The sequence below is a fragment of the Talpa occidentalis genome, unplaced genomic scaffold (genome assembly GCF_014898055.3).
Source record: "Talpa occidentalis isolate TD23 unplaced genomic scaffold, MPIMG_talOcc4v2.1 talOcc4.9, whole genome shotgun sequence".
Taxonomy (NCBI): Eukaryota; Metazoa; Chordata; class Mammalia; order Eulipotyphla; family Talpidae; genus Talpa; species Talpa occidentalis.
Genome location: NW_023605305.1, coordinates 327,072 through 352,406, shown reverse-complemented (window position 1 = coordinate 352,406; position 25,335 = coordinate 327,072). Strand labels below are relative to the sequence as shown.

Here is a 25,335-nt window from a genome sequence, read left to right as displayed (position 1 = left end):
GCCCGGCCCCCGCCCCGCGGGGCGCGACGCGCGGGCGGCGGGCCGGGGCTCGCCCGGGGGCTCGGCCCGGGGGGCGGCGCGGGCGCCCGGGCGGGGGTCCCGGCCGGGCACCGCACGGGGGGCCGCGCCTCTGCGCCCAGGTCACGGCCCGCCGGGGCCGCGTTGGCCTCGGGAGCCGGGACCCGGCGCTGGGCCAGCCCGGGCGGGCCGGGCAGGCCCGTGGCGCTGGGCGTGGGAGGCTGGGCTGGGTCCCCGCGGAGGTGAGGCCGTCCCAGCCCACACACGGGGCACGCGGCCGCACCCGCCCGGCGCCGGGCCCGCCGCGCTGCCCGCCCGCGTGCTGGGCTGATCAAAGGGCAGTTCTTTGTCCCTGGCCGGGCCTGCAGGGTGCTGGGGCCCAGCTGCGCCCAGGGCACTGACCTTGGTACCCGTCCCCACCTGACGTCTTCCTCCCCGGCCCTCCCTTTGTCGCCAGCTCTGGCCACACTTGCCGGCCGTCCTGCCAACACCCCGGCCATGGCGTCCGGGCAGGCTGCCCCCTGTGGCCGGGCCGCTCGCTGCCTCTGGCTCCTGGGGGTCCTGCTGCTGACGGAGGGCTCCGCCCGGCCCGCCAACCACTCGTCCACGCGGGAGAGAGCGGGTGGCAGGGAGGAGAATGAGATCCTGCCCCCCGACCACCTGAACGGGGTGAAGCTAGAGATGGATGGACACCTCAACAAGGACTTCCACCAGGAGGTCTTCCTGGGCAAGGACATGGACGGCTTCGAGGAAGACGCAGAGCCGCGAAAGAGCAGGAGGAAGCTGATGGTCATCTTCTCCAAGTAGGCAGGGCCGTGTCGCCCCCTGGGGCGTGGGGGGCTTCAGGGAGGAGGGTGCCGGCCCCGCCCTGGTCCATACCAAGGCCAGCCCGCAGCACCGGAGCTGAGGGTAGGCCAGGCCGAGCCTCAGGGCTCGGGCCTTTCTTGCCCCCTGGCCTCACAGCTGGGCAGGCGCCCCCCACTGCCTGGGCTGTGGCGCCGCGGCCGCTCATTCTGAACCCACAGGACAGCCCTGTCTGGCGTGGCCAGGCGGGCATTGGTGGGCAAGGGCTCTGCTGGCCACACTGCAGAGGAGGGGGGCCTGGCGACGGGGCGCTCGGACTTGCGTGGGTACCCGCGACTGTGTGCGTGGGGCTGGCCCTGGCCCGCAGCCCCCGCTGGGCCCAGCAGGGCTTGCTGCTCCTGCCCGCCTGGCCACCGCAGCCGGGAGGTGAGCTCTGGCCCCACAGTCTCAGGGCCGGGCTTGAGGGCCCTGGCTCAAGGGTCATCGCAGGGCCTTGGAGGTGCCTGGTCCCCAAAAGCATTCCTGAGTGCCCCCGAGTCCTGCCCACATTCCGCTGTGCACCCAAGGGAGCCAGCCAGCGGGCCAGGGCTCCGTCCCGCCAGAGTGCAGCGGGTAGGCGGGTGACAGGCCGGGGGGCCCGGGGAGCAGGGGCTCGGGGCCGCACTGTGCAGGGGGTGGGTGGGGGAGGTGTGAGGTGGGCCTGGGGGGCCAGGCAGAGAAAGGGGATGGGGCGGGGAGAGCTTGATGTTTCAGGTGCCCGGAGGGAAAACACCAGACTTGGGGGGTGAGGCAAGTGAGCTGTCCGCCCAGCCTGTACGGGGTGGACTGGACATGCTGCCCTGGCCCGGGTCTGCCGGGCTCGCGTTCTGTGCTCGGGGCCCGCCCTACGCTGGCCTGGCTCCCGCTGAGGTCTGCGCGTGGTGGCCTTGGGTCGCGAGCTGGGCCCGGGCTGGCATCCTCCTCAGATCTCCACGGGGGAGGGTGGAGCCACCTGCCTCCTGCCAGGGCGGGCAGCCCCTCTGGGCCCCCAGGTCAGGAAGGAGACTGGGGGCTGATCTGGCAGAAGCTGCCAAGCGTTTGGGGGCGGTCACGGTGCCGGGAGCCCCCAGGCCCTCCTCGCTGGGCCAGCCATGCTGCGTGGATCGGGCACTGGCGGGCCCGGAAGGACCTGACCGCGGAGCCAGCGAGGGGCCCCGGGGCGGGAGGGGCAGGTGGGGTGGGCGTGGGGCAGGATGCCCCGGGTGGCCACTTTTCCCGGATCTCCACGTGTCCCCCTGCCTGGAAGCCTCTGAGGCCACTCCTTTGGGGCACGTGTGAGGCTCTCTCCACCGTGGGGGTTCAGTCGGCCGTTGGCGGTGAGCTCAAGCCCGGAGCCTGGGGTTGGAACTGCAAGCGGCTGCCCCAGGCCCCCAGATCCCCCAACATCTCCTGTCCCGCCGTTCCCCCGCTCTCCCGCCTGCCCCCGAAGCCCTGGCCGTCCTGCCGTCTGCCCCCTGCCTGTCTGTCCGCTGTCCTTGGGGCCAGGGCTGGCTGACTGCTCGCCTGCGGCAGGGTGGACGTGAACACCGACCGGAGGATCAGCGCCAAGGAGATGCAGCGCTGGATCATGGCTAAGTCGGCCGAGCACTTCCAGGAGGCCGTGGAGGAGAACAAGGCACACTTCCGCGCCGTGGACCCCGATGGGGACGGTGAGGCTGGCCCAGAGGCCACCAAAGGTGGCGTGAGTTGGAACAGGGAGCAGGGAGGCCGGCCTGCTGCCCTCTAGGCGGACGCGGCCCTGGGCCGGCTCAGGGCGGGGTGGGGGCGGGGCTCCCGCTGGGCACCCTGTGGACCCGCAGCCCTTGCAGGAAGCCGGGGTGCACTGCCCAGCGCTTCGGCTCCGGCAGCGGCCCAGAGCGCAGGATTGCACAGGCCTGTCGCGGCAGCCAGAGAACGCGCCTCCCGGCGCCGTGTTGACACGCTAACAGGCTTGACCTGCCCCCTCAGGCCGGGTGTCCTGGGACGAGTACAAGGTGAAGTTTCTGGCCAGCAAAGGCTACAGCGAGAGGGAAGTCGCCGAGAAGATAAGGAACCACGAGGAGCTGAAGGTGGACGAGGAGAGTGAGTCCCTGGGGAGGCGCCGGCGGCTGTGGGGGGCGCTCGCGGGATGCAGTGGGCGGCGCGTCTGGCCTGGACGCCCCCACATCAGAGCCCAGTGGTGGTGAGGTTGGGGCAAGGGGTGGTGGCGTAAGGGGCCTGCGGCTGGCTGGGTGCTGGCCAGGGTCCCTGCTGTCTGGACGGGGACACCCCGCGGCACTCAGAGCCCCGCCCCTGATGGTCGCTGCCCAGGGCTGTGCCCCTCGGGCCGCTCTGAGGCCGGCTCACCTGCGGCGCGGGCCGGCTGCCTGGCCCCTTGCTCGGCCCCTTTCAATGCCGGTGGCGGCGGGCCGGAGCCAGGTGGCGGCTGTTCTGCCTCGGCCTGGCACAGCTCGGGGCTGCATCTCTGGCGCCGCACCCCTGGCCGCTCTCGGGGTCACAGCTGTGCCCTCTCGCTCTGCACGTGCCTTCGGCTTGGAATTCCAGGCCTGGGCGCCCTGCGCCCGCCGCCTTTCCAGGGCCTGGTCATTCGGGCTTTCCTGCGACGTCCCCTGAGGCGGAGGGCCCCTGTTCTGGGGAAGGCCCTGCCCCGTCGGGGCGCGAGCTGGGGGCGTGGTCAGGAGGGGCGCTGCGGTGTCCGCCTGGGGCCTGCTGCCGGCCGCGTGTCTGTGTGGGGACCCCAGGCCGGCCCCGCTGGGGCCGTCACGCTCTGCGTCGCCGGCTCCACCGTGGATGCTTGGTGGGCGGCCGCGCTGGTGTCCCCGAGAGCTCGTGATCTGTGGTTTCTGTTTCTGGGGTGTTCGTCTGGCCTTGGTGCTGGGGTCCTGGGGCCAGCGAGGAGGGCCTCCCTCCCCTCCTGTCCTCCGCGGGCAGCCTGGAGAAGGGGGCGCCCCGCCTTAGACGATGGAGCCACCCTCGCTGCTCCCGTGAGCTCGGTCTTTCCGAAAGCTTCTTGCGCTTGAGCCTACTTGCGTCCATCTCGCCCCGCCGCAGGCCCACCGCGGGTGCCTGAGCCCTGGCGTCCCGCTTACCCTCCCCACTGCTGCTGGGTGCACAGCCCCACCTTTCAGGTGGCCTCCAGGGCCATGTGCCCGGTCCGGCTCCTGCATTGGCCACGCGCCCCTGGCAGTCAGCCCTGCCCGGCCCCCGTCCGCCAGCCGCTCGGACTGGCCTGCCTGAGCCTCGCTGTGTTGGCACCGAGTCCGCAGCGCAGGCTGCCCTGGCCTTCCTGGGTGGACACGTGGGCGCCTTGGGTAGCGCCTGGCCTGCTCTGTGCTGTCGCCGTGGCCGGTGGGCAGGGTGGGTCTCCTCAGGGCCATTTCCTCTGCTGCTGGAGAGCAGGATGGGGCAGCCAGCCCCCTCAGCTGTGGGGCGCAGCAGGCGTTGAGCGCAGGACCCTCACCCCACGCCTCTCTCAGCACAGGAAGTCCTGGAGAACCTCAAAGACCGCTGGTACCAGGCGGACAACCCCCCTTCAGATCTGCTGCTGACTGAGGACGAGTTCCTGTCCTTCCTGCACCCTGAGCACAGCCGCGGCATGCTCAAGTTCATGGTCAAGGAGATCGTCAGGGACCTGGGTGAGCTGCCTGGGCCGGGCCGGGCCCGCTAGCGGCTGCGCAGGGGCGTCCAGCCTCTCCCCAGGGCCGGCCTGTGGGCCCTGGCTGGGCTGCTCAGGCACTGCTGGCTGCCCCAGAGGCCTCGGCTGGCTGCTGCTCTGGGGGCCCTTCATCCCGTGCCCGCAGTGTCCAAGCGTCCCCTCTGCTGTCCACAGACCAGGATGGGGACAAGCGGCTGTCGCTGTCCGAGTTCATCTCCTTGCCCGTGGGCACCGTGGAGAATCAGCAGGGCCAGGACGTCGACGACAGCTGGGTGAAGGAGCGCAAGCGGGAGTTTGAGGACCTGATCGACGCCGACCACGACGGCATCGTGACCATGGAGGAGCTGGAGGTGGGCCCTGTGGACAGACTGCAACCCCGCGCAGGCCCGCCCCGGACCAGGCACATGACAGCAGCGCCCTCGGAGCAGTCCTGGGCTGGCGGGCACATCCCCCGCTGTGGCCGTCCCTCGGGCGCCCGTCGGTGTGAGCCCTGGCGCCGCGCCCGCCTGGGGGCCCAGTGAGGTGTCCGCCCACGCTCCGGCCAGGGGTCTGGCGCCAGGCGCCCCCCACCCTCCCCGCTTCCCCTGCAGCTCCTGCCTTGGCGGGTCCCGGGGTCTGGCTGCCCAGCGAGCTAATCTCCAGGGTCCTGAGCCCCGCTGGGGAGCCCATGTCCGCCGGGGCCTCCCCGCTGCAGGCCTCCGCCCGCCTCTCCCGCCTGCCTCTGGCGGGACCTGGGCGCTGCAGGCGGGCGAAGGCCAGCCCAGCCCCTTCCCCAGCCCTCTGGCCTGGCGTCCTCGCCCCCAGCTGAGACGGTCGCGGGCGTCCCTGGCTCGGCTGAGGCCCCTGCCCCCGTGTGTTGCAGGAGTACATGGACCCCATGAACGAGTACAGCGCCCTCAACGAGGCCAAGCAGATGATCGCCATCGCCGACGAGAACCAGAACCAGCACCTGGAGCCCGAGGAGGTGCTGAGGTACAGCGAGTTCTTCACCGGCAGCAAGCTGGTGGACTATGCCCGCAACGTGCACGAGGAGTTCTGAGCCCGCCGCCCACCGCTTCCTCGAAGACAGATCGCGGCAAGATTAGGCTTTGCTGGAAGCCGGGGCCCTGCGGGGCGGCCCCTGGGGCCGGTAGCCGCGGTCGGTCTCCAGAAAGCGAGATGCTTGTGACGAGAAGCGCGTTCGTTTACTCTAAAATACAGCTGCTGCCTTCCTCCAGCTCCGCTCTCTGGTGGAAACCACTTCACCTGGTGGCTGGGGACAGATGGTGGCCGGGAGGTTTCCCTGGACGCGTCCAGGCCGGCCATCTGGCCACGGGGCCTGGCCTGCGGCGCAGGGAGGTCTGCGGGTGCCTGCCAGGCTGTGCTGGGGGGGAGGGGAAGGGCCCCGGGGGCCTGGGTTCTCTGCTGACCACAGGCCCGACCGGCGGGTGGCACATGGGCCAAGCTGCGAGGGTCCACGCAACCTGACCGCCGACCCCGCGTCTGCCTGCCTGCCGCCCCCCTGCTGGCCCAGGCCCCAAGGTGCGGCCTGTGGCACCGCCATGGACACAGCCGTTGCCAGAGGAGGGGGCCCCAGAGGCCGGGGGTCCTGCGTGGGCACCAGGCCCCGAGCCACCCGTCTCGGGCTGCCGTTGACTTCGATGCAAGCGCGTGGCATTGGGTGGGCTGTGCTGGCAGGCCGTCCGTGCAGCCACCGGGCGGGCAGAGCTGGGTGGAATTTCCCGCAGGTGGGCCTGCGGTGCCGCCTCCTACCTGAGTGCCTGGGCGGCGGGGGATTTCCACGCACCCGTTCCGCCCGGGAGGCCCCTCCCCGGGGCTAAGGTATGAGGCACGGCCGTGAGGCCAGGCCTGCACGCAGGCGTGTGCAGGCGTGAGCGCCGTGGACCTGCGTGCCCCATCCCCGCTCACGACCCCCCCCACCCCCCAGGCCTGGTGCTGTGGGAAGAGACGCGGGCCCTACCCAGACCGGGCAGCCGGGCTGCGGGGCCAGGCCAGACCCTGGTTGAGCTAAGCTGATCGCTCATCCTCTCGAGTCTCCTGCCTCTGCCCAGGGCGCCCCGGGCAGGCGGGTGGCCGGGCCTGGACAAGCAGGTGCGGGCAGGCTGGGCCCTGCAGGCCGCTCCACTTGGGGTGCAGGAGGCGCCTTCTCTGCCTGGCAGGGTTGTCCCTCTGCTGCTGTAGCCTCAGACCCTGCTGTTGGGCTGTCGGCGGCCACACGCTGCTTCAGTTGCTCCCTGGAGGCCCCCCCTTCCAAGCAGCCATTTGGTGGGCAGGGCTTCCACCGGGAACCTGGGCTGTGCGGGAGCCCCAGTGCCTGCCATGCCTGCCACCCGCTGCGTCCATCACAGCTGCTGCCCCCTTCACAGCTGCTGCCCATGTGCGGGGCCGCCCTGTCTGGCCTGAGAACAGGCCCTGGAGCCCGGCCGGTGCCTGGGCAGGGTCCTGCTGCGGGTGCTAGCCTCCATGGGTGCTGTGCCCCAGCCGAGGGCTGAGGCAGCCCCTGCAAGACCCTTGGGACAGAGGGTGGGGCCAGGCTGTGAGGAGGGTGTCTGGGGCCTGGCCACAGGGCTGCCCTCTGGGCAGCGGAGCAGGGATCTGCTGGGGGCCAGGTGGGGCCCTGGGGATTGGCCCCGCGGCTGGGACTCTGCGTTGGTGCTGTGGGACTGAACCTGAGGTCAGAGGCCATGGCCGAGGGGCGGGGTAACCGTCAACCTGGGTTGGTGGTCAGTCTGCAGCTCTTTCTGGGGCCCCTTTTCTTTTGGTCCCACCTCCTGCCCTCCCCGCCCCTTCCCTGCAACCCTTATAGCCACATCCTGCAAGAAACCCCAGACTCCCGCACCAGCCAGAGGAGGGAGGATGCACGTGGGCAGGAGACAGCCCGGGCCCTGGGGCCCCGGCGCCACCCTCCACCTGCTGGCGCTCCTGCCGCTGGCGCTCCTGCTGGGCTCTGCGGAGGCTCCAGTGCCCCAGTGCCCGGAGCACACGTATCCCCAGGGTGGCCGGTGCTGCAAGGACTGCCCTCCAGGTGAGTCCAGCACGGGCGGGCGGGCGGGCAGCCTGGTGGGTGATCAGGTGCGGGGCTGGGGTGGCCGGCCGGGGTCTGGTCAGGCCAGGGAGCCCAGACGACCTCTCCCGCAGGCCACGGGATGGAGAGGCGCTGCAGCCTGGACCAGGACACCGTGTGCAGCCCCTGCCAGACCGGCTTCTACAATGAGGCCCACAACTACGCGCACTGCAAGCCCTGCACACAGTGCAACCTGCGTACGCCCCCCCATCCCGCCCCGCCCCTGCCCCACACGTGCCCCCTGCACACGGCGCTGTGTACACCCCCATCCCCCCCATCTGTGGCCACAGAAACACCCCAAACCCCAAACCACAGGGGTCCCCAGAGGCAGCCCCGGCACCCCCCTCCCGCCCTGCCACGTGGCGTCGGGGCTGCCGGTGGGTCACGTGGGCTTCGTGGTGACACCCGGCACCAGGGCCCGGAGGGTCCCTTGTAGGCCAGGGTGGTGGGAGGGGGGAGCAGGGCCAACCTGGGCCTCCCTGGGGCGAGGCGGGGCCTCTGGCCTGGGTGCCAGGCTGGGCGGGGCCCTGCGCCTGCAGCCGCAGCCCCAGCGTCCTGCGACGGTGCCCCCACAGGCAGTGGGAGCGAGCCCAGGAAGACGTGCACCCCCGAGCAGGACACTGTCTGCGTCTGCAAGGCCGGCACCCAGCCCCAGGGCGGCTACAAGCTGGGAGTGGGTGAGCCCAGGTGTACCCCCCGGTGCGACAGGTGCGACAATCCGCACCCCACGGGGCCTCGGGCTGAGCCTATCCCCTGATCTCTTGCAGACTGTGTTCCGTGCCCAGCCGGACACTTCTCCAGGGGCGATGGCCAAGCCTGCAGACCCTGGACCAAGTGAGGGCTGTGGGCTGGCGTGGGCTGGGGCTCCGGCGGGGCCCAGAGCTGTGGGGCTGGGGCCTGTGAGCCAGGCTGGCTGGGGTGTCCCCCAGGGCCTGCCTGCCGGGGCGGCAGGAAGAGCGGGCAGGGCTCGGGGTGCAGGGCGCAGGCCAGCGCGGGGGCAGCGGGAGTGAAGGGCAGGCGGCAAGGGTCCGGGCAGTGCTGGCCGCAGGCCAGGCGGGCCCTATTCGGTCACTCGGTCTGGGGGCTCTCCTTCCCTGGCCTCCCGGTCTGGCCAGGCCGGGGCCTCTGGCCTGACCGCCCCTGCCCCCCAGCTGCACCCTGGCGGGGAAGCGCACCCAGCGGCCGGCCAACAGCAGCGCGGACAGTGTCTGCGAGAGCGGGCGCCCCCCGCCCACGCTGGCCTGGGAGACCCAGGCCACCCCAGCTGAGGCCACCACTGCCAGCCCCACCACTGTCCAGCCCAGGGCCTCCTCAGAGCCCCCCCCGGGTAAGGGGGCCTGGCCTCGCCTCACAGGACCCACCCCTAAGTCAAGAGAGGTGGAGGGAGGAGGGGCTACCCTGTGACTTCGCTGGGGCATCCCTGGGGTACCCCGTCCTCTGGTGAACCCCATTCCCTCAGGCTTGCCTCCCCACAGGCCCTGAACTGGCCACCATCCTGGGCCTGGGCCTGGGCCTGCTGGGCCCCGTGGCTGCCCTGCTGGTCCTGCTCCTGTGTCCCAGGGCCTGGAGGCTGCTGCACAGCGCCCCCAAGCTCCCGGGTGAGTGCCCTCGCGCCGGACAGCCGCCTGGGGTGGGGGGCGAGATCCCGCCCCCTCACGCTCCTCTCTTCAGGGGCCAGCGTCTTCCGGACCCCCATCCAAGAGGAGCACGCGGATGCAGACTCCCCGCTGGCCAAGATCTGAGCAGCGCCCAGTGGCGGGAGCTGCTGCCCCCCAGGCTGGGCCCAGACGGTCTGCACCCTGGGGGCTGCGGGGCCCACTGCCCGACACCCTGCGTCCTGCCCTGTGCCGTTCTAGGTGCTCACGGGCCGGCCCCGGGCCCTATGTATGCTGTGTGTACGCCCTGCCTGGGCGCCCCAATAAACCGTGTTGGCCAACGTGGTCCTTGACTGGGCGCCAGTGGGTGGGGCGGGCCTGGCCCGGCTGGGGTGCGGGGCGGCGGCTTGGCTGGGCGGGGTCTCTGGGGTCATGGGCCCCGGTTGCCACTGAGGCCCCCGACTTCCCAGGGGGCCAGTCTGGAGGGGCTGGCCAGGCTCCTGGGCTTGGCACCCATGGGAGCAGGAGGGCCCGAGCGTCCTCTGGAGCCCCTTGGGGTGGCGTGGGGCCCAGTCCCCTGGGAGGCAGGACTCTGGTCTCGTCTTCCTCCCGGGGCCCTCGCACCCCACACCTTGCTGGACCCGTGTGCGGCGGTGACCCGGGACCACCTCCACGTGTGCTGGACCCCCTGGCCTCCGGCAGGACTCTGCAGGACTGGCTCGCGCCCCTGGACAGAGATGTGCCGGCCGGAGGGTGCCCGGCAGCGGCGGGGCGGGAGCAGCCACTGGCCGGGGCAGAGGCACCGGTGGGGGCTGTCCACTCCCGGGGCCCGCAGGTCAGGGGCCCTGGCGGGCCAAGGAGGGCCCTGCTCCCCCACCGAGGCAGGCAGGCCCCCACCTCCCCGCGAGCCGCGACCCCCCACGCGGGCGGCGAGGGGTGTGTCGGGGGGCCAGGGGCTCAGAGGCGCCTCCAGGGCTCCTGCAGCCCCTGGCGCGAGCTCGGGCTCCTTCCTCCCGCGCACGGGCCCCACTCGGCCTCCGGCCCCCGCCCCGCGGGTGGGGGTCAGGCCCCGGGCCAGGCCTCGGGGGCCCCAGCCCCCCAGGTGGGCAGGGGTGGGCAGCGCCCCCGCCCCGCCGCCTGCGCCCTCCCCGCGGTCTGCTGGGCTCTTTGGAAGGTTTTGAAAAATCCACTTTGTTTTGCACAGCGGCGTCGGCGCCGCGCGGAGGGGCAGGCGGCGGGGCTTCCCGGCCCTCCGGCCCCGCGCGCGCCCGCGCCCCGCCGGGGCTCTGCGGCCCCAGCACCCCGGCTGCCGGCCAGGGCGGGGCCCGGGCGGGGGGCGCCAGCCACGCACCTGCTGGTCGCTCACCCGGCGGCTTCGCGCGGGGCCCTGGGCGCGCCCTCCAGGGCGAGGGGGCGGGCGGGGTGGCCGCGGGGCGGGCCGGGGCGGGGCGGCGGGGGGGCCGGGGGGGCGGGGGCGGGGGGCCGGGGGGGGGGCCGGGGGGCGGGGCGGGGGGGGGGGGCGGGGCGAGCCTCCTAAAACCCGGCGCGGGCGCGGGCGGGCGCGGGGCCATGGGCGCGAGGGCCGCCCTGTGCGCCCTGGCGCTGCTCTGCGCGCTCGGCCGGGCTCAGCGCTGCGGCCCGGGGCGCTGCCTGCTCGGCTCCGGGACGGACGAGCGCTGCTGCCGCTCGCCAGGCCCGGGTAAGGCTCGGCGGGAGCCGCGCCCCGCCCAGACCCCGCGGTCGCTCCCGCGCGCCTGGACCTGGTTCAGCGCAGCCCTTGGGGCAGCCGGGGGAGCGGGAGCGGGACCCCCGCCAGGGTGGGGTTCCCAGGTGGAGGAGGGCCGCCGCGGAGCCCTGTCCCGCGCCCTCCCACCCCTTGGGCCTGCCCTCGACGAGCCGCTGGACTGTGCCCGCTTGGGTGCCGGTTCCCCGGAAAGCAGCCAGAGCATCGCCCTGCAGGGGGGCGGGGCGGTCCCCACTCAGAGCCGCTGCGGCCCGGGGCTCCGGAACCGCACCGTGGGGCTGGAAAGGGAAGGGAGCCCCGGGCCCTGCAGGGTCCCTCCTGGTCCCCCGGGTAGGGGCAGCTCCCCAAGAAGGTGGGGGGAGAACAAGATAGGGCCTGGCACCGCTGGGGGCTCAGGTGCTGGTTTGCCCCACCCAGCCCAGGACTGCGCCTCCGAGGACACCGAGAACTGCTCCTGTCTGCAGCCCGAGTTCTACTGCGCAGACCCCCAGTGCAGCAGCTGCCGGCACCACCCCTGCCTGCCCGGCCAGAGGGCGCAGGCACATGGTACGCCTCTGGCCCCGGGCGGACCGGCGTGTCCTCTGGGCGCGGGGCCCAACTGCCTGGTCTGGCCGTGCCCAGATGGGTCGGGCTGTCCTGGGGCTTAGCTCCAGGGCCCACATTTAAGTCCCGAGGCTTTGGGGAGCCCTGCCCTCTCTGTGGGGTTCCTCTGGGCTGGCGGCGAGGGCCCGTGGGGAGTCTGGAGCTGGAGCTCAGGCCCCGCACTGCCCGCACCCACGCCCCCTCCAGGAGGCGGCCCCAGCCCCGGAGCCCCCAGCTCAGATCTGGGTCTGCTCACCCGATGGTGGGGCTGGGTCTCGGGTCAGCCGGGTGCCAGCCCCTGCCGCCTGCCCCCGCCCTGCAGCCCCCGCCCTGCAGCCCTGGTGGAGGACAGGCAAGGCCGTCCTGGTGGCCCAGAGCCAGTCCCCAGCCCACCGTCGTCTGTTTGCCAGGGCGATTCATTTTTAACTTCGACTGCGTGGACTGCGGGCCAGGCACCTTCTCCCTGGGCCAGGAGGACCACTGCAGGCCGTGGACAGAGTGAGTGTGGGGCTGCCCCGAGGCCGCCTGCCCCCTCCGCGGGCGTGCGCCACAGCTCTGTGGGCAGAGTGGGGCAACCGGGCAGGCTGACCGTGGCTCTGTGTCCTTATGTCCAGCTGCTCCCAGTTCGGGTTCTCCACTGTGTTCCCCGGGAATCGGACGCACAACGCGATGTGCAGCCCGGGGCCCCCGCCTGCTGCGCCTGCCATGGCTGCCGACCCCCTGGCCCTGGCCATCCTTGCCATGGCCGCCTGCGCCCTGGCCCTGACCGCCGCCCAGTTGAGTCTGCTCCTGTGGTGGCTGAGGCGGCTGCGGCTCCCGGGTCACTGGTGCCCTGCACCTGTCGGGGAGGCCAGCCCCGGCCTGCTCACGGACGGCAGCCACCCCTCAGGGCCCCTGCTGCCCACCGAGGATGCCTGCAGCTGCCAGTTCCCTGAGGAGGAGCGGGGGGAGCCGCTGGCGGAGGACAAGGGCCAGCCGGCGGACCTGTGGGTATGAGGCAGGTGGGGCACCCCAGCCGGACCACTCGGCTGACCAGAGCCTGCTACAGAGCCAGGACTGCGTGCCAGCCTGCCCCCCCGCAGCGGCCGGAGTGGGGGCGGCCGTGACCCGCCCAGCCCACAGGAGAGGCGGCAGTTGCGGGCCCCGGGAGACAGGGACATGGCTGTGACGGCCCCTCCCAGGCCAGGGTGGGGGGCCCTGCCCGTGGGGGTTCAGACCCAGCACAGGGCCTGGCTGCAGGCCACACTCAATAAACTCCTGTCCAGTGACCTGCGTGGACGTGTGCTGGCAGCTGAGGGGGGCAGCTGGGAGCTGAGTGTGGAGCCCAAGGTGTCCACCCAGCCTGGGGTGGGGTGCACAGAGGTCACAGAGGCCCTCCAATCCCTGCCCCGGACGTCTGCCCAGTACCCCGGACAGCTGTGTCTTGGCCTGTGTGCAGCCTCCGGGCTGCTGCTCCTGCCCCCATGGCCACCTGTCCTGGCTCCCTTGGGCCTCGAGTCCAGCGTGAGGTGAGTGTCCACTGCTGTCCCCGGGGGCCAGCCCACCGCCTGCTACCCTGGCTTCCAGGCCCTGCCCCTTGGGCAGCCCCCCAGCCGCAGGAGCCCCAGTAAGGCCCAACGCAACCAGGCCTGCGTGGCCTTGGGGACTGGTCTCGGCAGGTAAGCTGGCTCCCTGCCTGGCTGCGGCGCCCACGAACCCCTCCCGCGCGGGCTGCCTGGGGGACGGGAGGCCCCAACTCGCCTGCACGGGCCTCAGCCCTGTCCCCAGGGCCTGGCTTACGGGGAGGAGCGGGCGGCTGCGTGGCCCCCAGCCCGGCGGTCCTGCCTGGAGGGGCGCTCTGGGACCACAGCCCATCTGCCCTCTGCTCCTGGGGACACCACTTTCTGGGCGCTCACGCCTGTCACCCAGGTCCCCAGCCACCCCCCAGGAGCCAGCTCGGGCCAGGGGCTGGATGGCTCCCCAGGCCCGGAGCGGCGGTGGTCCAAGGACCTGCCCGGAAGCCACAGAGGCTGCCCACGCCCAGGTGTCCAGGGGCCTCTGGCTCAGCGAGCAGGTGGCTGACTCAGCCCGGAAACTCCCCGTGGGCGCCGCGTGGGGCCAGGCACGTCATGCGGGGGCAGGCTGACGCAGGCAGGATGGGGTTCCCGGAGCAGGACCGGACAGGTGTGGGAGAGTGAGCAGGCTGCGGTGGGTGGGGGGATTTGGGCTCGGGAACTCGGGCTCCAGAGGGCTCCCCTCTTCCCTGCACACACCGGCCCCTTCCCCTCATCCGCCTGCCCCGCCTGCCCCGCCTCCACTCGCGCCTCCTCCCTGCGCAGTCACCTCTGCGGAAGACACCCAGCCCAGGGCTCGCCACCCCTGCCCGAGTGGGGCCACGGTGGGGCGCTGGCGCGCCGGAGCCCGGTGCAGGCACCCCCTCAGCGCTTCTGAGCCCGGACCCCGGCAGGTCAGCCCCAGGGGCGGCGCTGGGGCCGCCATGTGGAGCCCCAGGTGAACCTCTGCCCAGGCCGGCGCCAGGCCCCTCCACTCCCTCCTGAAGCCCCAGGAGCTGCTCTCCCGCTGGTCCAGAGAACCACAGCCCCCACCGGTCTCTGTCTGATCAACCTCAGATAAGGACCCAGAAGCCACCTCTGTTCCCAGAAATGCTTCCGGCCACAGCAGCCCTGCCTCCCCCACCCCTCCCCCTGCTGGGAAAGCCCCCCCCAGACCTCCGGTGGGGGCAGGGGGCTCATGGGGCGCCCAGGCCCGGGGCAGGGCTGGCCCAGCCCTGACCCCGCCTCCAGCCAGCGAGACCCGCGACCCCCGAGGTGGAGGGTCCTGGGGGGGCAGACCCAGCTCACGCTCACGCTCGTCCCTCTGCAGGAAGCCAGGCGACTTCCGGAGAGCTGGGCGCTCAGATGCCTTCCTGGAGACTCAGTCCAGGGGAGAGGGCTGGGGTGTCCCCCCGGGCCCCTGGGCTCTGGCACAGCTCTCGTCTGCCAGGCCTGAGTTGGCCTCGGGTGGGCACCCTCTGCCCCTGGGTGTGGGCAGTGCGGTGGGGTTTTCTGACCCCACCTCCTGCAAAGGGGCAGGACCCACCCCTAGGGGAGAGGGGAAGAGGGGTGGCTGGGAGGCAGGGGCGGGCAGGGCGCTGGTCTGGAGCCCGCCTCACATTGGCTTGCACGACGGGCCTGGGCAGCCTGTTAAAGCCTGAGGACACCTCCCTGCACCCCCCTGTACCGCCCCACGCAGGGGTCCCCATGTGCCTGCTGCCTGCCATGTCCCTTGAACATCAGGGTACGCTTCGTCTCCAGATGCCTAAGTGCCGCAGTGTGCGGGCGTCCCCTCCGCACAGCCCCCAGCCCACTGAGCCGGGCCCCAGGGGCAGTGCCCATGTCACAGGCCATGCCCAGACCTGAGGCCGCGCAGGGGCTCGCTGGGGGTGGGAGAGGCCAAGGGGGTGACGGGTGCAGAGGCCGGGCTGGGAGCAGAGCGTTGGAGCTGGCCCAGGACGTGGCTGCGTGGTGGCTGCGCAGTGGCCTGGGGCCACGGGCTCAGCCCGCCAGCCAGCTTGCCAGGCTCAAGGCCACGGCCCCTTGAGGAGCGGCTGTCCGCATGCGGGAGGGGCCTGGGCTGCCCGGGCGTCTCTCATCAAGGGGCGGCACAGGCAGACAAAGGGGCGGCCGGCGGGTGGTGGCCTGGAGCACACGGGGCGGGGGTGGGGTGTGTGGGGTGCCCGCGTGGCTGGCTCTGGGCACGTGTGGAGGGAGCCTGGACACCCAGCCCAGGGCTCGCAACCTCTGCCCGAGTGGCCCGGGCGGCCCCAGGCCTCTGCAGCAGGAGCCGGGTGGGGGCCAGCGGCCGGCAGCTGCTCTCACCTCCCAGGGTGGCGCTGGTCCCTGCGAGGGGCGGGGGTTGGGGCGCCCACTCTGGGGCCGCGCGTGTCTTGTGGTGTGGGACATGGACCATCACGAGCCGGGTCACGTGGGTTGCGACAGGCCAGGCGAGCCGTGGCGGCCTGCGGGTGGTGGCTTCTGCACCAGGGGTCGCCCTGAGGGCAGCAGGGCAGGGGACGTGGGCCCCACCTGGGCCCAGGCCTCGCCTGCGTCTGCCCTGGACAGGCACTGCCCAGGCTTGGGGGCCTGTGGGGCAAAGGGAAGGGCTGGGGCCTGGCTAAGCGCCGGGAGGGCATCTTGGGCCCCAGGCGGGCGCTGGGGTGTCCTGGGGGGGCGGCGCGGGGCTGGGGCGGGCGCAGGCCCAGCAGCAGAGGCGGTGCTTGTCACAAAGTAGCCTTTATGCGCGCGGGAAGGCGCGGCCGTGAGGGGCTCGTGGGGCTTGCTGCCTAGGAGCCCCGGTGGTCGCGGTGGTCGCGGGGGCCCGCGCCCTTGTGCTCCCCGGGCGAGGGCTCCTGTGCCAGGTCCCGGCCTCCCGCTCGCGGCCGCTCGGGCCCCGGAGCCTCCCGGTCCCGGGCGCCGTCGGGGCTGGAGACCCGCGGCTGAGGGCGCCGCGGCGCCGAGGGGAGCGGCCCGGGGCCGGGGGCGCGGAGCGGGGCCGGCGCGGCGTCGCAGGGCAGCCGGGGGGCGCGGCCGGCAGGGGCCGCCGCGCGCTGCCCCCGGGCTGGGCCCCGGGTCCGGCTCGCCGTTGTGCAGGAGCACGAAGCGGCGCTGCGCCAGCAGCGGCAGCATCTTCCTGCCGGTCAGGCTCTTCTGGAAGGTCTCGAGCGCCAGGTCTGGGGGCGGTGGGGACGTTGCGAGGGGCCCGGTGCGGGCGCGAGCGGGCGCGGCCACCCGGCAGGGAGGGCGGCGCGGCCCGCGCTGGGGAGGGGCTGGAGCCGCCGGCGGGCGCGGGTTGCGGGCCTCACCCAGGGTCTCCACGACCACGCCGGGAATCACCTCCCGCAGGACCTCGCAGTTGGTGTGCAGCGCGGGGTTGGCGTTCATCTCCAGCAGCCACACCTGCCCACACCGTCAGCGTCCGCCAGGGCCCGGGGCCCCGCGGGCGTCCTGGGGGCGCCTCCCGTCTGCGGGGCGGGCGGGTCTGACCGCAGGGGCCAGGCGGGCCGGGCGGCCGCCGTGCCCCACCCGCCCGCCCGCCCCGCCGCCCCGCCGGGCCCCGCACACCTTGAAGTTCTCGTCGATGAGGAAGTCGCAGCCGATGAGGTCGAAGTAGCCCAGCTTGCACTCCAGCTTGGGCTTGACGGCCAGGAAGCACTGGGCCATGATCTGCTGCATCCTCCTCTGCGGGGGCGCGGGGTGAGGGGGCGCCCCGCCGACAGCCGGCCCCCCGCCGCCGCTGGCGCGGGAGCCTGCGGCCCGGGGAGTCGACCCGCGTGACTCTCACTTGGGGCAGCTTGGAGAGCAGCTCGCCCTGTGGGACCTGGAGAGGCGCGCGGCTGGGGCGCGCGGGCTGCACCTTGGGTGGGGTGGAGGGTGCTCGGGTTCCGGCAGGGCCAGCCTGGCGCCCTGCTTGAGTCCCCTGGCAACGTGACTGGCCGCCCGCAGAGAATGCCCCTCGCGCCCGCAGGACGGCCTTCCCGCCACTCCGGAGCCCGGCGGCGTGGGGGGACGTGGAGGGGCAGCCTAGGCCCTGGAGGCTCCTCCGAAATTGTCAAGGAGATCTGCCCCCGCGGCTCCGTGTCCGGGCCGTTTACCCAAGAGCGTGAAAGTGCTAAGAGGGGCGGCCGGGCAGCCCTGTCCCCAGCCAGCAAGACCAGAGGCGCCTGCTGCCGCCGACGGCAGAGACGACGTAGCCACGAGAAGGACGCGCTCGCCACGCGTGGCCAGTGCGTGGGGGGCGATGTGGGGAAGCAGGTCAGTGGAGAAAGACCACAGGGCTTCACTCATCCGTGGGGCCTGGAGAAAGCAGCAGGACAGGGTCCCGGGGGCGGGCCAAGGGCCCGCCGTGGCCGCACAGAGACAGTGAGATCCTGGAGCCCACGGAGCTGCAAACCTGCGGTGCCTCAAAAAAAGGCCAACGAGCAGCGGCGCAGACGCCCACCCTACTGGCCAGGGCAGAGCCCATCAGAGCCGTGAGCTGCCTCCCCCACCCGTGGCTATTTAAAGAAGAGACATGGCAGGTCTGGGGAAGGAGCCTGGGCCAGGCCTTGGAGCGGCGCGTGGACCACGCAGCCCTGTGGCGGGGGCAGCGCCTGCGAACCCCACCCCCAGCTCCCCCCCCCCCCAGTGCGCTCGGAGACACAGCGAGGGCAGCGGGGCTGTGGCCTGTGGCAGCACGTGCCTGGGCACCCAGAGACAGGCCCCCACAGCCCGGCGGCGCAGGGGTGGGCGCGCAAGCGCTTCCCTAGGCAGATGGCGCGGGGCCTGCGCCTCCCCGGTGAAGCCCAGAACCTTCCACCGCTGGACTACGGGGCGGACTGCGGGGCCAACCGCGTGGCAGCGAATCTGCTCGTGGCCGCCCAGCCGTACCCTTCTCGTGGGGTGGTGCCCCCCACCCCGTGGGCCCTGCAGGTGCACGCACCGTGAAGGTGGTGAAGACCCAGTCTCGGGGGAGGCCCTTGGGCTTCCGGAACTTGCTGTTGATGTAGCGGTTGAGCTGGTCCATGCTCCACACCGTGTCCTCCTTGAGCAGCGGGTACAGCGGGCTCTTCTTCTGCATGAACTGAGGGTGTGCAGCGCTGGACACCCCGCCCCGGGCGCCTTCTGCCGCCTGTGCCAACCCTTCCCTCCAGAGGCTCACACAGGGTCCCCCGCTCTTCCCACGGGGAACTTCCTGAAATGTCACAACCATCTGCCCACAGGCTCCTCCCCGTCCCACAGCTCATCCACACCAGAGGGAACGATGCTGGACTGGGGTTCAGGGGTGCTGGGCTCTCGGTCATTTCACCAAGATGCCCTCCTGTTGGCTGAAGCTGACAGACAGCGCTGACTCCAGGCAGGGGCAGCCCAGGTTCCCTCTGAGTCTGGGCCCCCTTGGGGCCTTGGGCAACCTCTGGGCCTGGACCACCTCTGGGTCTGAGGCAAATCTACAGCTGGACCACTCCTCTGCAGCCCCACGCCTGGGCTCACCCGTGGGCCTCCCTTACTTGGTTGGTCAAGTGGCCACTGAGGTCTCTGGAGTGGGGGTTGTACAGGCTGAGGGTGAGCCTAGCGTAGCCGTGGCCAAAGAAGACCATGCAGGGCATGGCGCAGGCGATGAGCAGGTAGGACCGCACGTCAAACTTCTTGCCGTCCAGCAGCAGCGGGTTCTGGATGTACCTGAGGGCGCATGGGGCTGAGCACGGGCGGGGTCTGGCCAGGTGCCCAGCACCCGCTGCCTGCCCCCGCAGTGACCTGGGCTCCTGCCTCGGCCCGAGTGCTGCGTCCACTCGGCAGTTCAGGGCGTTGGCATGGGGCCTGGCCCCCCAGTCCCAGCCCCCGACCCGGTGCGTCCCAGGTTGGCTCTCCCTGGGAGCCAGGCGGAGGCAGCAGATTGGGGCCCTGTGGGCAGGGAGGACTGCCTGGAGGAGGAGGCTGACATCCTGTGGCTCTGGAGAGGCAGGGCCGCTCTGGGGGGTGCTGTCGGTCTGAAGGCCCAGAGGCCGTGGGCAGAGGGTGGGGGAGCAGTGTCGACCCTGTGCCTGCTGCAGGCCGAGGCTGCTGCTGGCTGGGCGCGGGGGGGGGGACGGGTGGGTGGTCGGCCTGCAGGACTGACTGAGCGGCGGGCCCAGGCCGAGGGACTTACCCTGTCCAGGAGCCCATCTCCTCGGACCCTGACCCCCACCTCTGAGGGCCGCACGGCGTCCAGCTAGGGACCCCGCACCCCCACAGGCACCAGTAGGGCCCAGGGGCAGCCCCACCCCGAGCGCCACCCCGGGGTGCAGGCCGACACCTCTGCACGACCCGGGCCTGGGGCACCCGAAACCACATCCTGCGGTATATGGGGTCGTCCTCCCAGCTCTGCGTCTTGGTCTGGAGGGCGGCGACTTCCTCCTGGCTCCTGAGCAGAAAGATGCCTTTGCCCTGGTTGGAGGCGGTGGGCTTGCAGATCCACATCTGGGTTTCTGCGGGGAGAGCACCTGAGCCCCAGGCCTGCCCCGCCTGGGGGTGACCCAGCCACAGCCTCCCGCCTCCCAGTGCCGGCCGCCTGGCCTCGCCCTCCCCGCCGGCCAGGCCCTGCCGCCATCCTGACCGCGCCCCACCCCCCGCCACGCCCCGGACGTCCCTTCCCAGGCACGGTCCCGGCCACGGCCCTGCTGGCCCCTGCCCACCGCGCCCTCACGGGCTGGGCGCAACAACCTGCTCCCACCTAGGCTCGGCCTCAACCCCGCCCCCAGAGCGGGCCGCGCTCAGAGCCTCTCACCATCGAACAGGGCGAAGAAAGCCTCTCTCTCGTCCCTGATGTCCAGACGATAGGTCTCCGGGAAAAATTCTTCCATTTTCAGGATCCTGGGGGAGCAGGGAGGAGGAAGGGCACAGGAGGGCCGGCCCCTCCGCCAGGCTCGGCTGGCCACTCCGGGACCTGAGCAGGGAGGGGGTGCCGGCGGCCGCGCCCCGCCGTCCCCGCCCTGCTCCCCACCGCTTGCCCAGCCAGGCCGCACAGCGTGCCGGGAGGGTCAGCAGGGCCCCTGGGCGCACCCCCGGCGGTCCCCTGGCCTGGGCTGGCCCCCGCCCTTTCACCCACCTCCAGCTGTTGTGCCACTTGAGGCGGGGCCCTCCCAGGGGCTCCAGCGCCCCTACCTGTGTGGCTCGGGCTGTCCCGGAAAGCTCGTCCACTCTGGCTCCTCAGGGGCGGGCGCGGCGCCCTTCTCGGGGCTGCAGCGGGGGACACGTGGCCTGTCTGAGTGGCTGCCGCACGGTGTGTGGGAACCGGCGGGGTCTGGGGCCGGAGGGGCAAGTGGACTTCGGAGGGAAACGGCGGTCAGTGCGCCGGCGGCGTGAGGAGGGGGAGGTGAGGCGGCATGGCTGACTCCGCGCGAAGACGGCGTGGCGGGGAGGGGAGCGGGCGGTCGGAGGGGCCGGCAGGTGGACGCTGGCCACGGGATGGGCGAGTGTCCAGGCGGTGGGGCCCCGCGGGCGACCATCGCCCGGAGGGCCGGCATGCTGCGGGCTAGGGGGACCTGGGCGCTGGACAGAGTGGGGGCGGGGCGGGCTCACTGGGGCTGGGGCCCAGCTCGGGCCCTGGGCCGCGGTCAGGACCCGCGAGCTCTCCCGCAGCGCGCTGAGGCAGCCCGATCTTGGTGGTGAGGAGCGAGTTGTTGGGCAGCTGGTAGAGCAGCTGCTCGCCTGGCAGGACAGAGGGCGCTGAGCGCTGGCCTTGCCCGCCCCGGCCCCCCGCCGGCCCCCCGCCGGCCCCGCGCCCACCTTCCCGGAAGCTGCAGTAGCTGTCCCTGCTCTTGACCTCGCACCACTTGAGCGCGTAGTCCCCGCGCCGGCCGTCATGCGTGCGCCGCCAGCCCTTGCTCCTGCAGTAGGAGCTGATTCTGTGGGGGCGCGGGGTGAGGGCGCAGCGGGGGCCGGGGCCGGGGCGGGGCCGGGGGTGGGGGGGCCTGCGGTACTCACATGGAGGCTCCGTTGGTGCCCCCGATGTAGAAGAAGGGGCCCTGGCCGCTGCTGGGCGGCTGCCTCTCTCCTCTGGCAGGGGTCCTTCCGGGGAGGCGGCCGGGGGGTCTGTGCGTGGCCAGGTGGTCAGAGGCCTGGTGCTAGCCCCGCCGCGGCTCCCCTCCACCGGCCAGCCCAGATCCCCCCAGAACCTTGGTCTGCCTGGCTGAGCTGGCCTGGTAGCCCCTCCTCTCTGCTGCTCCCCATGGTCTGTCCGGCCCAGCCTGGGAGGGGTCAGGTGGGCGGACTGTGTCTCCTGGAGTCCTGGCCCTGCCCACAGCCCGTGGTGGCTCCTTGGCGAGGCCAGGCCTGGCCGGGGCCTGAGGCCGCCTTGGGGCGCGCAGGGCCCTCCTTACCCACAAGGCTGGGGCTCCCGGGGGGCGGGGGGGGCAGGGGCGCAGGTGTGAGGCTGGGGCTGGGGCAGACAAGGCGGGGGCGCCTGGGGGCACAGGTCACAATGTCCATGGTGACCTCATGGGTGACCCGAGGGCCAAGGGAGAGGAGCTTGTCCTGGGGGGGCAGGAGCGGCCACCCCAGGGCTGCCCGTAGGGTGCCCTCCCAGAGGGCGGGGAGCAGCGTCCCTCCCGGAGCCTGTCAGCCCGGCTGCGCTGCCCTGGCCCTGTGCTGGGGTCCCTGCCGGGGGGGGGGGGGGGGGGGGGGGGGGGGGGGCAGCGGGGCCGCATTCACCCTGGCCCCTGGGGGCGGCTCCGCCCGCCGGCGGCGTTCCTGGGCCACTTGCCTCTCTTGGCTCCCGCCTGCGGCCAAGGGGGCGGCCCCCAGCGGTGGAGAAAGCGGATGCGGCTGCAGGTCACGGGTGTGGGGGCCCCGGGGTGAGGGCTCCCCTGGGGAGACACCACCCCTAGGCCTCCCTGGGACCTGCGGGCCTCGCGGGGCCCCAGCACAGGCTCAGGGCAGGCGCTCAGGCCGGCCCTGCCCCGCCTCCCGGCGTCCTGCGCGAGGGCCTCAGCTGGCGGCCCGCTGCTGCCCGCCAGGCGGCCGAGGGGCCGGGTGCCCCGGGGGGGCGGGGCCATCTCTGCATCTTGTCTGCCCGGGTGGGGCCTCCCCAGCCGACTGCCTGCCTGGCGGGTGGCGGCGGCGCCGGGCTCGGCTGCGGCGGTCTGCAAGGGGGCTGCGGTCAGGCGGGCGCCCCATCCTGGAGGAAACCCCGGGGCCCCCGTCTTGCCCTGTGGCAGCGGGGCCGCTTTGCGGGATTTTTACAAAACCTTTCGAGGGTCTGTCCGGTTTGGGGGCTGCTTGGGAGGGGGGACTTTGTGACAAATAACAGGTGAGAAGCAGCCCTGGCTCCCCTCCTGCGGACCCCGAACCCCGCAGCCGGGCTGAGCTAGGCCGCAACTGGCGACCACTGTGGGGGTGCACAGGGCCCCCCGCTGGGCCCCAGCCCCCTCCCACGTGGCCCCCAGCATCCAGCACCAGGTCCAAGGGCTCCTGCGGGGAGTATGGGGCCCCCCAGAATACTGATGGCCCTAAGGACCCCGCGGCAGCCGTGCACCCCGCGCTACACCTGGCGTGAGCACCTGGAGCTGGGGTGCCCCCCGCACCCTGCACAGCAGCAGCACCGCAGCCTGGAGGCCGGCGAGGGTGGGGTGGGCCACGCCTGAGTCTGGGCCGGCGTCAGTGTGGGGTCAGGCGCCAGCCTGCGGCCATCTCCCCGGGCGCCGTGACACGCTCAGCTTTGAAGGAAACCTTTTACCTGGTTGGGTGAGAGGCCTGGCGGGAGGCGCACGTCGCGTGTTGCTAGAAGCCTCGTGAACCTAGCAAGACCCCCGAGGGATGAGGTGGGGGAGACGAGGTGCTGCTGGCGTGGCCGAGCGGCTCTTCCGCCGGGGCACGTGCTGGGACCGCAGGGCCACCCCTCGGGAGGGGGACACCCCCACCCCCGCATGTTCTGCCCGCGCCTGGAGGCCCCTTGCCCGCTGGAGGCTGGGGTGCCCCCGAGGGCTCGGCCCAGCCCATGCCCCCTTCCCTACCCCTGCTCCTGGGTGAGTGTCCAGGGCCCATCCCTGGGTCCTGTGGGCAGTTGCAGGACAGCAGGCCGGACAGTAGTGCCCAGCCAGGACCCCAGTGGGCCCACCTAACCCTCTGGCCTGCCCAGCCAGGTGCTGGGAGCCCTCAGCAGGGACAACAGTGGTGTCCTGGCAACTGGCGCCCGGCAACTGCACGGCCGGAGGGAAGCGCCTTTCAGGTGGTTGAGAGCAGGGGGTGCCTGACTGGCCGGGGCGGGGACAGGGGGTGCCCGACTAGCGGGAGCGGGGCCATCACCCTGGGCCAGGGGCTGGGGTCGCCGCCCCCACCTGGGTCCTCCAGGTGCCCGGGATCACCCCGAGCCTCTCAAGGCCCCCAACCCATGCCCGGCGCAGGACCTGAGCCCAGAAAACGCTCACGGTTCACCTGCTGAGTCTCGTCTTCCCCCACCAAGCCCAGCATGTGTGCCCTCCGGGTGCAGCAGTGGTGGGGGCTTGCCGTCAGATTTGGGGGAGCACAGGCTCCTCCCGGATTGCCCCAGGCCCTGCCTTCCAACACAGGGGCCAGCCGAGGAGGGGGGGGGCGTGCTGGGGCACTCCCGCCTCGGGACCCTGCTCTGGCTGCACCTCCTGGGGGGGCCGGCCCCAGGTGGGGAGTTCTTCTGGAGCCCCAGCTCAATGCGCCCCTAGCCCTTTCCATGCTCTGGAGGCTGCTGAGACCACACAGTGGAGGCTCCGGGGCTGCCTGAGGCCCCGGCTGGACACAGGGGCCTGCTCCACACTGACCAGCCGCCCGGGCCTGCCTGGCATGGGGATGAGTGCCCGGTGCCTGCCCACCCCATCACGGGCCAGGCCTGGGGGCTCCTCTGCCTCCGCCAAAGCACAGACCCCAGGAGCCCCTCCAGGGACCCCCACTTCAATTTTGGGGGCCCCGCTACCCTGGTCCCCCCAGCTTGATGCCCACCCCTCAGGTTCTGGGAACAGCCCCTGCCTGAGCCCTGACATGCATGCCCAGACACTCCCTGACTGCAGGCCGACCACAGCCACCGCCGGTGCCCAGGGCTGTCCCCGCCTATCAGGGAGCTGCCGGCCTGGCTTATCTCTGGGGCTGGCCAGTCGCTGTGGCCCGGGGAGCCCTGGAGCCCTCCTCTGGCCGCAGCCCCTGGGCTTTGCTCCTGCGTGCCGTGGGTCCGAGAGGCCCTGGGGCCCGCGGCGGCTGCCCCTACCCCCAGCCCAGCCAGCCCAGCCCAGCCCAGCCCAGCCCGAGACCCCGGTCAGGGCCGGCTCGGGAGGTGGCTGCTCCACTGGTGAGGGGCCTCGCAGGTCACAGGGCTGCTAGAGGGCTCAGGGCTGCGGGGGGCAACCACGGGCCTGAGGGGGGATCAGCATCGGAAGCTGGGTTTGGAGCTGACTTCAGAAGGGACCGTGTGGGGGCGGGGGGGGATGGGCTCCGGGGGGCTGGGACTTAGCACCTGGAGGGCACCCCTGCTGCCCCAGCCAGGGGGTCCTCCCTCTGTGATTTGGGGGTTGGCCCCTCCTGCCCGCTGCCTCCCTGACAGTTCTTGGCAGACGGGGAGGAGGAGCCTCCTGAGGGTCTGGGCCCGCCTGGGGGGTCCGCACCCAGAGGGGAGGGAAGTGGCACCTCATCCCTGTTGCTCGGCAGCCCAAGGGTCCCACGACGGCCCCGGGCCCGCACGCCCTCCCAGGGCCCAGCAGCAGCCTCCTCCCGCGGCGGCTCCTCCGGCGGCGATGGGGCCGTGGATGGACGGCATTACCAGACAGTATTAGACAGAAGGACCCAGATCTAACCGTGCCTGGTAAGACGCCCACCAGCAGGCCAGCTCTGGGCATCTGTGGGGGCCCGCGGCGCGCCCGGGCAGCCTGGCCCGCGGATCCCGGGCGCCCCTCGCCGCTGCCCGAACGCCCTCAGCTGTTAATGAGTAACAGTGCGGTCGGCAGCCCCTCTGGGAGGGGCCGGCACCGGGTGCGACCGCTGGGCGCGCAGGTCTGGCCCGACATCAAAGAGCTGAGACGGGGCAGCCTGGCCTGGCCGACTGCGCAGTGTCCCCCTCGGGCCTGGCATGGGCTGGGGGGGTGTGTGTCCCGCGGGGGTTCTGGGGGGTGGCAGGCGCCCAGGCCCACTTTGGCCCGGGGAGGGGCCACATGGCCGTCTGGGTGTGGGTCCCCGACAGCTCCTGTGGCTCCCTGGGACGGTCACACTGGTCACAGGTCCCTGGCGCTGGGTAGGGGCCGCAGAGGGCGGCCTGTGGCGGCTGCAGTGGGTTCTCCCCGGCAGCTGTGGCCCTGCGGGGGCACCAGGGGCACGGCCCGGCTAGCGGCTGTCTCCAGTCCTGGCGT

General features: G+C 72.8%; 4 protein-coding genes across 4 annotated transcripts; 3 read left to right on the top strand and 1 right to left on the bottom strand.

Moving 5' to 3' along the window:
* The first annotated feature begins 478 nt into the window (after window positions 1-478).
* On the top strand, window positions 479-5,737 carry SDF4 (stromal cell derived factor 4). Its single transcript, XM_037500077.2, has 6 exons — window positions 479-821; window positions 2,374-2,510; window positions 2,809-2,922; window positions 4,317-4,475; window positions 4,670-4,845; window positions 5,358-5,737. Exons 1-6 carry the CDS (start codon window positions 517-519, stop codon window positions 5,532-5,534), a joined length of 1,068 nt encoding a protein of 355 aa, XP_037355974.1. The 5' UTR covers window positions 479-516; the 3' UTR covers window positions 5,535-5,737.
* Window positions 5,738-7,321: 1,584 nt separating this feature from the next.
* On the top strand, window positions 7,322-9,491 carry TNFRSF4 (TNF receptor superfamily member 4). The gene is made up of 7 exons (XM_054691294.1): window positions 7,322-7,520; window positions 7,634-7,756; window positions 8,135-8,236; window positions 8,327-8,393; window positions 8,711-8,886; window positions 9,035-9,157; window positions 9,231-9,491. The coding sequence occupies exons 1-7, from the start codon at window positions 7,352-7,354 to the stop codon at window positions 9,299-9,301; spliced, it is 831 nt and encodes a 276-aa protein (XP_054547269.1). The 5' UTR covers window positions 7,322-7,351; the 3' UTR covers window positions 9,302-9,491.
* A 400-nt stretch (window positions 9,492-9,891) lies between these two features.
* On the top strand, window positions 9,892-12,476 carry TNFRSF18 (TNF receptor superfamily member 18). Its single transcript, XM_037499464.1, has 5 exons — window positions 9,892-9,989; window positions 10,684-10,853; window positions 11,316-11,444; window positions 11,891-11,978; window positions 12,095-12,476. The coding sequence occupies exons 1-5, from the start codon at window positions 9,892-9,894 to the stop codon at window positions 12,474-12,476; spliced, it is 867 nt and encodes a 288-aa protein (XP_037355361.1).
* Window positions 12,477-15,801: 3,325 nt separating this feature from the next.
* TTLL10 (tubulin tyrosine ligase like 10) lies at window positions 15,802-22,026 on the bottom strand. Its single transcript, XM_054691081.1, is given in 16 exon segments — window positions 15,802-15,954; window positions 16,067-16,188; window positions 16,321-16,414; window positions 16,580-16,696; window positions 17,937-18,077; window positions 18,502-18,673; window positions 19,287-19,458; window positions 19,758-19,843; window positions 20,135-20,209; window positions 20,552-20,559; window positions 20,562-20,680; window positions 20,759-20,877; window positions 20,957-21,064; window positions 21,148-21,346; window positions 21,528-21,628; window positions 21,683-22,026. Coding segments are annotated over 16 exon segments (2,130 nt in total).
* Window positions 22,027-25,335: the final 3,309 nt, after the last annotated feature.